At 40.1% G+C, this 12,030-nt stretch overlaps 2 protein-coding genes across 2 annotated transcripts in view; one reads left to right on the top strand and one right to left on the bottom strand.

The window, feature by feature from the left end:
* Window positions 1-5,759, top strand: part of abtb2b (ankyrin repeat and BTB (POZ) domain containing 2b) — a 231,174-nt gene extending 225,415 nt beyond the window's left edge. The window contains exon 18 of the mRNA XM_073049635.1: window positions 5,458-5,759. Within this exon, the coding sequence (XP_072905736.1) occupies window positions 5,458-5,496 (39 nt within the window). The 3' untranslated portion in view covers window positions 5,497-5,759. The remainder of the gene's footprint in view (window positions 1-5,457) is intronic.
* The window catches only part of nat10 (N-acetyltransferase 10), a 61,744-nt gene that overhangs the window by 20,514 nt on the left and 29,200 nt on the right, over window positions 1-12,030 (bottom strand). The window contains exons 17-21 of the mRNA XM_073049633.1: window positions 8,965-9,066; window positions 7,583-7,657; window positions 5,749-5,865; window positions 4,014-4,147; window positions 671-719 (exon numbers count right to left, since the gene is read on the bottom strand). Coding sequence (XP_072905734.1) covers window positions 671-719; window positions 4,014-4,147; window positions 5,749-5,865; window positions 7,583-7,657; window positions 8,965-9,066 — 477 coding nt within the window. The remainder of the gene's footprint in view (window positions 1-670; window positions 720-4,013; window positions 4,148-5,748; window positions 5,866-7,582; window positions 7,658-8,964; window positions 9,067-12,030) is intronic.

Raw genomic sequence — 12,030 nt, 5'->3', positions numbered from 1 at the left:
TAAAAATTCTGACTAAAGGTCACAAACCCAAAATGTTAGTCTACTTCAGACACTGCCTGATCTGCTGAGTTTTTGCAGCATTTTCCTTTCTTATTCCAGGTAATCTGGTAGTGAAATTATTGGAAAAAAATGAAGGACAGGATTAATTAGAAATAGAAAGTGAACACAGATAGTCACCACAAATTTGCTGATGAAAGATCTTGTCTGATTTGATTCAACTGAGTTATTTTGAAGTGGTAACTAAATAAGTTGAAGCAAAAATTAGATCCAATGATATCCAAGGTAAGATGCAAACGGGATACAAAACTGGATTAGAAAGTGGTTGACAGTGGAAGTTTGTTTCTGTGAACATAATGATTGGTGTTGGAATGTCTTGTTACTTGTTTACCTATTAACAATTTTGATGTTGATACAGGGCTCAGAGTAAATCAATCTGCGTATGACACAAATTTGGTGGTGGTGTTGAAAATAGGGAGGGTGGTCTTTGGCCTGTGTATCAGTTGGTAACTGGCACAGGGTGATGGCAGATGGAATATAATCCTGGTAAGTGTGAGGTGATGTACCCAGTAAGGGTGGGATATGTACCATGAATAGTAGGGCCACAGAGAACATTGAGGAGCAAAGAAGCCTTGTCATACATTGTAATAACATTCTCATTAAAAGAACTTACAGGTGTCTGTCTTAGATAGACTGGAACATACCCAGCTCGCTTCCAGAACCTTGAAATAGAAGTGCATATTTATGTATTAGATATACCTTACCTAGAAACAACTCAGTAAAAATTTCTTAACTAATTCTCAGCCTCTTCCAAAGCATAGCTTACTATTTTTCCTCTAACAGTATTTGTGTGTAAATTAATTTACAAATATAGCTGACAAGGCAACTTTTTCTGCCAAACCCTATTTACCTTTGGAAAGACACTGACCACTTGTTCCCACAGCATTGTTGGGTAAGGTGCTGAGGGACTTAGATCCAGCAAGGAGGAACAACAACAGTTTATTTCCAGAGTCAGAACGGTACACAACAACTTGGATGGAAATGTGACTACCAGTTCATTGGAGTCTGCAGAGCAGGAGATCGTGGGGTGAGTTGCAGACAGTTCCATATGGACTTCATCAACCAGGTTTAAAAAGTGCATGGGGCCTGACAGGAATTGTCTGCAGAGCGGAAGATTGCTTGGGTTATTATTAAATTAGCAGAAGCCAATAAAAGAAGTGAGGTATAAGTGGAGCGGGCCAGTTGGTGTGGGCAAGTATTAGAGTGGACATACTTTGGCTCAACAGGCAGAGGCTAAGGGTGCCACATCATCTGGAATCATTTAGTTGATAATAGAGCTTAACCTTAAGTTAGAGCCACAGGTGTAAGTGTAGGCAGGACAGTAGTTAAGGCAGTGGCATGCTCCTCCTGTGAGACGCGGGATTTCAGGGCACCTGATTACCACATCTGTTGGAAGTACATCCAGCTGCAGCTCCTAACTAACTATAGCTGTAGCTATATGTACTCAGGATTATCTGGGAGGCTGAAAATCTCATAGATGACACTTTTACTGAGGTGGTCATGCCCAGAGTGCAGGCTTCAGAGAGTTGATGGGTGACCACGGGAACTATAAGTAAGGGGGCAAGCAGTCAGTGCAGGGTTCTCCTGTGACCATTCCTTCAGAAACAAGTATACCCCTTTGGATACTGTTGTGCGATGAACTATCAGGGCACAGCAGCAGACAGGCCAGTGGCACTGTGGCTGGATCTGAGGCTCAGCTGGGAAGGGTAAAGTAGGGTAGAGAGATAATGACAGGAGACTTGATAGGGAGATGGGCAAGAGATTCTGTGGCCACGAAAAAGACACTAGGATGGAACATTGCCTCCCAGATGCTACGGTGCAGGATGTGTCAGAGCGGCTGCGTAAGATTCTCAAGAGGGAGGGTGAGCAGCCAGAGGTCGTAGTGCACGTTGGCACCAATGGCATAGTTAGAGAGAGCTAAGAGGTCCTGCACAGTGAGTGTAGGAAGTGAGGGAATTGACAGAAGAACAGGACCTCCAAGGTAGCAATCTCTGGATTACACCCAGTACCACGTGCTAGTCAGGGCAGGAATGGGATGATAGTACAGAAGAATGGGTGGCTAAGGAAGTGGAACAGGGGACAGGTTTTCAGATTTCTAGATCATTGAGTTCCCTTCAGGGGATGATGTGACCTGTACAAAAGGACAAGTTACACGAGAACCTGAGGGGGAACAATATCAGTCAAAATTGCAGTCAGAGGGATGAGTTGAAGAGTAACATGGGGGCAAAATTGTAAAGGGTGTCAAATACAGGACTGAAGGTGTTATATTTGAATGCACGCAGTATACAGATTAAGGAGAATGATCTTGTAGCACATTGAGAGATTGGCAGGTATGATGCTGTGGGCATCATTGAGTAGTGGCTGAAAGAAGATTATTCTTGGGAGTTTAACATACATACAAAGATACATATTGTATCGAGAGGACAGGTGGGTAGACAGAGGGGTGGGGTGCCTCTGTTGGTAAAAACTAAAATCCTTACAGAGAGCTGAACAGCGTTGGCAATACTGTGCTTATTACATTAGATTTCCAACTCTGCTCTATGTTCAGGTCAAAGCTCTAATGAAATCGTAAGTTGAACAGTGTTGATGGAACTTAAACGGCATTAATGAGCAGATTACTAGCAAGTGCTGCTTTGTTGATGAACAGGTACATTGAATATAGCTTTAAATATCCATAATTCATGGCCATAATTTACCAACTGTTTCAATGCTTTTCAATGCTGGTTCATGCTTTTACATCCAACCAAAGTGGTCTCGCATCACTCTTTAATCAGTGTAATGCCAATATTGCTGCAAATTGCAATGCAATTAATTATTCAGCCAATCTTTTGATTTGATTGGAAGCAATCTTTGTCAAGAAATTTATCAAAAATCGAAGAAAATTCAAGCAATGACAGTAAAGCTGAAGGTATTGCCATGCAAATTTCAACTGTCAATATCTACCAGTGAACCATCACAAAAGGGTATGAGTACCAGGAAAATAATCACCAAACTGCAACCGAGTGTCACTCAAAAAACCAACAACTTAATATGACTCTACCCATTACTCTAGCTCCAAATCAATATGTACACCTTTGAGTAGATCAAGATTTCTACTTATTTTATTTGCTGGAGGACCTGCATTGAAGTTCTGGATTACTGAGCTTGAAACATCTGCTATCGTATGGGAGGTGCTGTCACCTAAATGACTGTCACATCAAAGCAGTATTCTGACAGAAAATACATAAATTAAGGCTTAATGGAATAAAAAAGTTTTTTCTGCATGACTTGGCATTTAAATTGGCTAAATTCAAAAGCAGCTCCAAAGCTGTCCCTCATCCTAACAAATGTCCCTCTTTGACAGGAACACAGACACATTTCTATCATTTCTGCAGTGTTTTTCTATCCAACTTTAATTATTATCTCATTCAAAGGCCTACTGCTTTGGAATGAGAAAAGGTCGTTTAAGGTACTTCTCAGAGTTTATATTTAGAACATCATTAAGGTAACTTCAAATAGCAATCAGTAATCCAGCACAAACTAACTATAAGTTACAAAGTAAATTCTCCAGCAGGAAAACTGGAAAATCAAAACAAAATAGCAAATACTGGAAATTTACAGTTGCTCTATCAGCACATTGAAGAGAAATGAATATTTCAATTAATAATTCTGATTAAGGATTTATATCCAAAATCCACAGAGTTTAATTTCTGTCTGTTCAGTTTTCCTTTGAATGTTATTAATTTCAGAACAGTTACTAGTGTTCTTTTTTGAAAATTTAATGTCGAAGCATCTTATTTTTGTAAAATACATAACTTTTAATTTATGTTGGATCAAACAGGAAGGGAAGCATTTAGAGTTCTCAAAATAATCAAAGCTATAATTATTGATATGAATACATGAAACAAACATAAGTTGGCAAGAACAAAATACTTTAAAACATCTGCTGTGAAAATTAAACAGATACTGCAACTTACTTCAGCAGCTGTGATGTGAGCCCATAAGATACTCCCACATAGTCAAGCTTCTCTGCTGGTCGTTCACTGAGCTTCAGCAATAATGGTGGCAAGTCTCTGCGTGGAGTCAAGGTCTCTTCCAGTAAGCTTATAGCCTAATGTAGAAGGATGTCAAATACAATATAAATCAGTATCATTGTAGCTTGAAGGTTATTACATAAACAAGTAGTTCTTGTGGGATTAATGGTTTTTCACTTGAAGAATAATAATAAAGTGGAAAAGTCTTGGGCCACATTTATACAGCTAGGGTGCCTAAGACTTTTGCACAGTATTGTAATAATTGTATGTATTGCACTGTTCTGCTACCGCAAAAAAAATCATACGTGACTGATGACAAACCTGATATGGGTCTCTATTGTAAACTGAGAGCAGGAAGGGAGCAAGGAGAGGAGAATTACGGTTGGAAAGAGTGGAAGGGAGAGGGAAAGGAATAGGAAACACCAGAGAGACATTCTGTGATGATCAATAAACCAATTGTTTGGAATCAAATGACCTTGCCCGGTGTCTCTGGGCTAGGTGTGTCTGAACCCATGCCACCCACTGCACTCCTCCTCTACTACCTGTCCCACAACCCTCCCATAACACTCTACTCATCGTTCCTAACATCCTTATCCCCCGCCGGATTCTCAAACTCACTTTTTGCTCCATGTTCACAAATACAATACTGTGCAAAAGACTTAGCTGTATAAATGTGCCTAAGACCTTTAGACAGTATGCACTGCTTTCAACAGCAACAAATAATTTATTCTAACAGGAAAATTGATTAAGAATAAACATCATAGGTGTCATGCTGTATAAACACACTATAGCACAGTACAGTAGAGAAAAGATGCTGCACTTTAGCAACATTGATCAAATTTGGAATCTATCCATTCTAGTCATTAGTTTCTCAGATTCTAGACTACAGCTGATCCCTCAACCACCCTGGTGATTGTCACCCAGTAATTTCAGATCTTGAATTTTATTCCAAAATTGTTTTCTTTCATTACCTCCTTTACAAAGTTTATTATTACCATGAAAATAATTCTAACCTGTTTCCAAAATTTTTCTTTCCTATTCAGTATTCATTTCTCTGCCCTACTAAGTGTTACACCAGCTTCTTTTAGGTAACAAACATTAACTGAATATATAAAATGCTCCACAGTAACTGAAAAAAACAATCTAGAATAATATTGTACATCTATATTTGTTAAAAAAAATATTCAATTGTCAGCCAAAGGTAATGAGTATGTGATGTGTGTGATAAATTTAATCTGTCTCATTCTTTCCCAATTTTGTGTCTATAAAATGTTGAAATATTATTTACTAAAGTGCCAAATTAACTAACCCCTATTGTGATGGCAAAATTATTGCTGCAATTGAACATAAATCTTTCTGCTGCAATAAATGTTATCTTCATTTCTAGGAAAAATCAGATTTGTACCGCAACAGGAAGATGTACTAGCGTGAGAATTGAAAGAAAACCAGCAAAAGGTTCAACCTGAAATTCAACTGTGTATTTATATTACAGAAAATATTTTAATGGTTAAAGTGCTTCTGAAATAATTACAGTCCAGTGACAATATACTGCATTAGACATTTTATAAATGTTCAAAGAAATTTTTGATTATGGCAATTCAGATGTATGAGGCAGTCTTAAGCTTCTGAATAAGCTCCTTTAATATCATTTGGAATTCAAAACTCTATCCTTCCATACCTCACTGCTGACAGTGGTTATTTCGGTGGACTTATGGCCCTCTTGCTCTTCCAGACAAGGAAATTTTCCTTCATAATACATTTGCAGCAACTCAACTGCACGGCTTCCATATCCCATCTGGTCATATGATCATAGAAAAAGCATTACAGAATTAATTTTGATTATTGAAAGAAATAAAAAAATTAAAGTCTACAATTGTATTATTAGTTTCAACAATTTTTAAAATAAACTGATATTTTTCTCTCAAACTTTGAACATTCATCTTAACTCTCAAAAGCTTGACTGCAAAGAACAGACCTCTCATTTACTTATGAACACAAGAAATTGCGCAGAAGCTGGAAATGCAGAGTAAACCATATAAAATGCTGGAGGAACTCAGCAGGTCAGGCAGCATCTATGATAAGGAAAAAAGATCACAAACAGAAGAAAATCTGCAGATGCTGGAAAGTGTGTTGCGAAAAGAATAGAGCTGAGATTTTGGGCAAGACCCTTCATCAGGACTAGAAATAAAGGGGAAAGAAGCCCAAATAAGGTGGGAGAGGGGAAAGAGTACAAGCCAGAAGGTGATAGACAAAGCCACGTGAGGGGAAAGTTAGGTGCGTGGGGGAGGTGAAGTGAGAAGCTGGGAGCTGATAAGTGGAAAGGTTCAAGGGCTGAAGGAGGAATCTGATAAGACAGTGAACCATGGGAAAAAGGGAAGGAAGGTCACCAGAGAAAGGTGATAGGCATGTAAGAAGAAGAGGTGAGAAGGAAGCCAAAATAGGAAATGGAAGAAGAGAGAAGAGGGAGGGGAAGGAAACTAAAGGAAGTTAGAGAAATCAATGTTCATGCAGTCAGGTTGGAGGCTATCCAGGCAGAATATGAGGTATCTCTCCTCCAACCTGAGAATGTCTCATTTTGGCAGTGGAGGAGGTCATGGACCAACATGTCAGAATGAGAAGGGGGACTGGACTTCAAATGGTTGGCGGCCGGAAGATCCTGCTTGTTGCGGGTGGAGTAAGGGTGCTTGGCAAAGCAGCCCTTCAACCTAGAATGGGTCTCACTGATGTAGAGGAGGCTGTGCCAGGAGCATCAGATGCAGCAGATAAACCTGACACTCTCACAGGTGAAGTGTTACCACACGTGGAAAGGCTATCCGGGGCACTCAGTGGTGGTGAAGGAGGAGGTGAATGGGCAAGTGCCCTCATATGGATAAGTAGCAAGAAAGAGATCAGTAGGGAGGGACAAATGGACAATGGATCCAGAGGCTCATGGGATAGTAGTCTATCCCTGTTAAGGCAACGGGAGGATGGGCTGAGGGCAGATGCTCCTAATTTGCATTAAGTTTACTTTGGCTGTATGGCATTATTACATGAATGAATGATACACCAAGTTGATACATTTTGCAGCCATTGGGTAAATTTTAATGCAGCCCTCACACATGCAATAAAAAGATTGTTCAGGAAAATATCTCTAACAAGTGAGACAAAACCGTAACTGGGAGCTAAGAAAACACTGATGTCTGTACTTATGATACAAGTAGGAAATATAATTTGCCTTTTTTAATAAAAATTGTTCATTTACACAATGTAAACTCATAAGCCTGTATACACCATACCACATCAGCACTATATGATATAAAAAGTGACATTCCCAACTCAAATTCCAAGAATCACTGCTTTAATTCAAATCCTCAACTAAGACTTCAGTATGATACCAAAACACAGAAAAAAACATGTTTCTCATACCATTCAATAGTTATTTACCATAAGTGGCAGATTTTGAGACTAGTGCACAGCCAAGTAAATGTAAGTGCAGTACTTTCATAATAAGTTCAGAAAAAAGTCTTTATTACCCCTTGGTAATCTGGATGCACTGCAATTCTGACAATACGTCCTCCTGATAAGCTTCCAAAGTCAGGATCCTGAAACTGTTAAGAAAAAGGGTACAGGTTACTAAGACATCCATAATGTTATTAAGAGATGCTCCATCCCATACTTATATTGGTTTGAGGAGGTTGCAGGAAGATGATCCAGTGAAACAACACTGAAATCCCTCTTTAAATGTCTCTTACAGTAAACAAAACAGTCTCTTCTAGTGGAAATCATACTCCCATATCAGTTAAGCGTGCAGCTAACAACACCCCAACTCAAGAGGAAGAATTAGGGAAGAGAAATTCAAAAATACTCCTTAGCACATCCATTTGATTAAATAAATGTCACTGGCTCACAGAGCACAGCAAAGGTGGTGGTCGAAGAAACTTATTGTAGCTGGAGGTCTGTAATTAGCAGTGTTCTGCAGGGATCTGTACTGGGACCTCTGCTGTTTGTGATGTATATAAATGATCTACCGGTAGATGAAAATGTAGATACAGTTGCAGGAAAAAATTTATGAACCCATTGCAATTACCTGGTTTTCTGCAGTAATTTCTCATAAAATGTAGTCTGATCTTCATCAGTGATGAAACTCTAATTAGGCCACACCTTAAGTATTGCATACAATTCTGGTTGCCCCTGTATAGAAAGGATGTCGAGACTCTGGAGAGGGTGCAGAAGAAGTTTACCAGGATGCTGCCTGGATTAAAGAGCATGTGCTATAATGAGAGGTTGGAAAATCTTGTATTGTTTTCTCTGGAGTGGCAGAGGATGGGGGGGGGGGGAGATCCAATAGAGGTAGACATAGAGAACACAGATAGTAGCTTTTTCAAAGGGTTGAAATGTCTAATACCAGAGGACATGCATTTAAGGTGAGCGTGGGCAAGTTCAAAGGAGATGTGAGGGGCAAGTTTTCTTTTTACATACAGTAGGGTGCTGTGTGCCTGGAACGGTGAGGGAGGCAGATACATTATGAACTTTCAAGAGCCATTTAGAGAGGTACGAGATTGTGAGGAAAATGGAAGGATATGGACATTGTTGGCATATGGGATTAGATTAGTTAGCCATTTGATTACTATTTTATTTGCTTCAGCACAACATTCTGGGCTGAAGGTCCATTCCTGTGCTGTCCTGTTCTATGGTCTATGTTCTAAAGGATGAAAATTAAATTCTACCTAAAGCTCCAGAAAATTTCCATTTGTAACCAATGGGATTATGCACAGAGGTTTAAGAACATCAATATTGATATAGTTATACATCTAGACATTCATAAGATAAAACTTTTAACTTTTGCTGATATACTTAAGCACAGCTGATATGTAAAACATTATTGATAATCTCCAATGTCTGTGTGGTATCTTACCTGCTCTGACACTGTCCAAGGAATGAGATCACCAAATGCCTTCTTCCCACGAGACAGGCTGTTCATTACAGACTGACTGGAGATTTCTCCCTCAAGGGCCACCTAGCAAGAACAAGTATGACAAATTCCTGTCTGAGTTCATCAGTAAGATTTTTAGATAAGGGATTTGAAACATTGTTCATGATATCAAGAATAACACACACAAAATGCTGAAGGAACTCAGCAGATCAGGCAGCATCTACGGAATGGAATAAAGAGTCAACACTTTGGGCCAAGGCCCTTCTTCGGGACTAGAAAGAAAGTAAGAGGACACCAGAATAAGAAGGTGGAGGGAGGGGAAGGAGTACAAAATAGATGGTGAGAGGTGAAGCCTGTGAGGGGGAGTGTAGGTGGGTTTTGGAAGAAGGGTGAAAGGAGAAGCTGGGAGGTGATAGGTGGAAAAGGTGAAGCGCTGAAGAAGGAGCAATCCAATAGGAGAGGAGAGTGTACTATGGGAGAAAGAGAAGGAGGAATACCGGAGGACTATCGGTAAAGAGTTTGCACATTCTCCCCAGGTACCCCACTTTCCTCACACATTTCAAAACAGCCAAATTAGTTAACTGGCCACGATGAAACTCCCCAAATGGCTAGGTAAGTACAAGAATCTGAGAGGAATTGTCAGGAACATGGAGAAAAAGAACTGCGATTTGTGTAAATGTGTGGTTGATAGTGGCATGAACTCAGAAGGCAGAAAGAAGGACCTGCTTCCACACTATGCGTCTCTATCATAACTTTACTGATGGAGGGACTGGATTACTGCCCTCATTAACTTTACACACCAGTATCATTGTTTAAGTAGCAAGGAACTTTAATGCTCACAATAACATCTGGACAACAAAAATGCATACATCAGGATGCTCCTTATCGATTACAGCACAGCATTTAACACCATCATCCCCTCAAAATTAATCAGTAAACTCCAAGACCTGGGCCTTTATGCCCCCTTGTGCAATTAGATCCTGGATTTCCTCACTTATAGTCTCCAGTCTGGATTGGTAAAAGCACCCCCTCCACAATCTCCATCAGCACAGGATCACCACAGGGATGTTTACTTAGCCCCATCTACTCGTTTCACACCTGAGACTGTGTGGCTAAGTACAGCTCCAACATCATATACAAGTTTGCTGACAACACCACTCTTGTGAGCTGTATCAAAGGTAGTGATGAATCAGCACACACAAGAAAGACTGAAAACTTGGCTGAGTGGTGTAACAACAGCTTCTCAATGAATGTCAATAGACCAAGGAACTGATTGTAGACTCCAGGAAAGGGAAACCAGAGGTCCATGAGCCAGTAATCATCAGAGGATCAGAGGTGAAGAGGGTCAGTAACTTTAAATTCCTGGGTATCACAATCTCAGAGGACTTGTCCTGGGCCCATCACATAAATATAACTGCGAAGAAAATACGACAGTGCCTCTACTTCCTCAGGAGTCTGCGTAGATTCAACATGTCACCAAAAACTTTGGCAAACTTCTATAGATGTGTGGTGGAAAGTGTGCTGCATTACAGCCTGGTGTGGGAACACCAATGCCTTTAAGCAGGAAATCCTACAAAAGGTAGTGCATTCGGCCAAGTACATCACGGATAATGCCCTCCCAACCATTAAACACATCTACATGAAACATTATCATAGGAAAGTAGCATCCATTATTAAAGATCTTCACCACCCAGGCCATGCTCTTTTCTCGCTGCTGCCATCATGTAGAAGGTACAAATCCCTCAGGACTCACACCACCAGGTTCAAGAACAGTTACTACCCCTCAACCATCAGGCTCTTGAACAAAAGAGGTTAAATACACTCATTTAAGGATTCTTTTATCTTGTTATTTCATGCTGGTTATTTATTGCTAATTATCTGCACTTGTACAGTTTGCTGTTCACTGATCCCGTTTATAGTTACTCTATGGATTTACTAAGTATATCTGCAGAAAAAGAATCTCACGGTCGCACATGGTGACATGTATGTACTCTGATAAATTTTACTTTGAACTTATCACCTTTTTTTGTATATATTTTATTGTTTTATGTGTACAGATTTGGAAAAAACTAACTTAACACCTATTAACAGTGTAATACAGAATGAAAGCAGGCTCTTCAACTCACCGAGTCCATGCCACCCAATCACACGAACTCTACTTTAATCACTAACCCCTCTCAAATTCCAGCATTCGCCAACACACCAGCGCAAATCACAATAGCCCAATAACCCACCAAACGGAGGAAACCGGAGTAGCCAGAGGAAACCCATGCATTAGAACAGGAGCAGGAGACTGCCACCTGGCCTGCTGAACCTGCTCCGCCATTCAATCAGATTGTGGCTGATCTGGCCATGAACGGTTCCAGTACCTGCCTTTTCCACGTAGCCCTTAATTCGCCTGCTATGCAAAGATCTGTGTCCTAGATATATTCATTGAAGTAGCTTCCACTGTTTCCCTGGACAGAAAATTCCACTGATTCACTACTCTCTGGGAAAAGCAGTTTCTCCTCCATTTTGTTCAAACTCTACTCCTCTGAATACTAAGGCTTTGTTCCCTAGTTCTAGTCTCATTTACTAATGGAAACAATTTTCCTGGCTCTATCTTACCTATCCCTTTCATAATTTTATACGTTTCTATAAGATACCCTCTCATTTTCTGAAATCCATTGAATATAATTCCAAGCAACGCAATCATTCTTCATTGGCTAACCCCTCATCTCCAGAAACAACCTGGTGAACCCCACTTGTACCATCTCCAAAGCCAGTACATCTTCCCTCAAGTAAGGAGACCAGAAACTGCACACAGTACCCCAGGAGCTCTTCACCAGAACCTTGCGCAGTTGCAGCATAACTTCCCTGCTCTTATCTTTCTGCAGACTCTCCTCATCCTTTACAGAATTTGCTTTTCCATTCAATTTAGTGTCATCAGCAAACTTCGATATATGTTACAGTTGGTCCCCTCTTCCAAATCGTTAATATATATTGTGAACAGGTACATCCCTGCAGCACTCTACTCACCACTCACTGTCACACAGAGAAACACCCATT

Source organism: Hemitrygon akajei, chromosome 6, assembly GCF_048418815.1.
Source record: "Hemitrygon akajei chromosome 6, sHemAka1.3, whole genome shotgun sequence".
In the NCBI taxonomy this organism is placed as follows: domain Eukaryota; kingdom Metazoa; phylum Chordata; class Chondrichthyes; order Myliobatiformes; family Dasyatidae; genus Hemitrygon; species Hemitrygon akajei.
The sequence above is the reverse complement of the archived record's forward strand: the minus strand, read 5'-3'. Positions and strand labels throughout refer to the sequence as shown.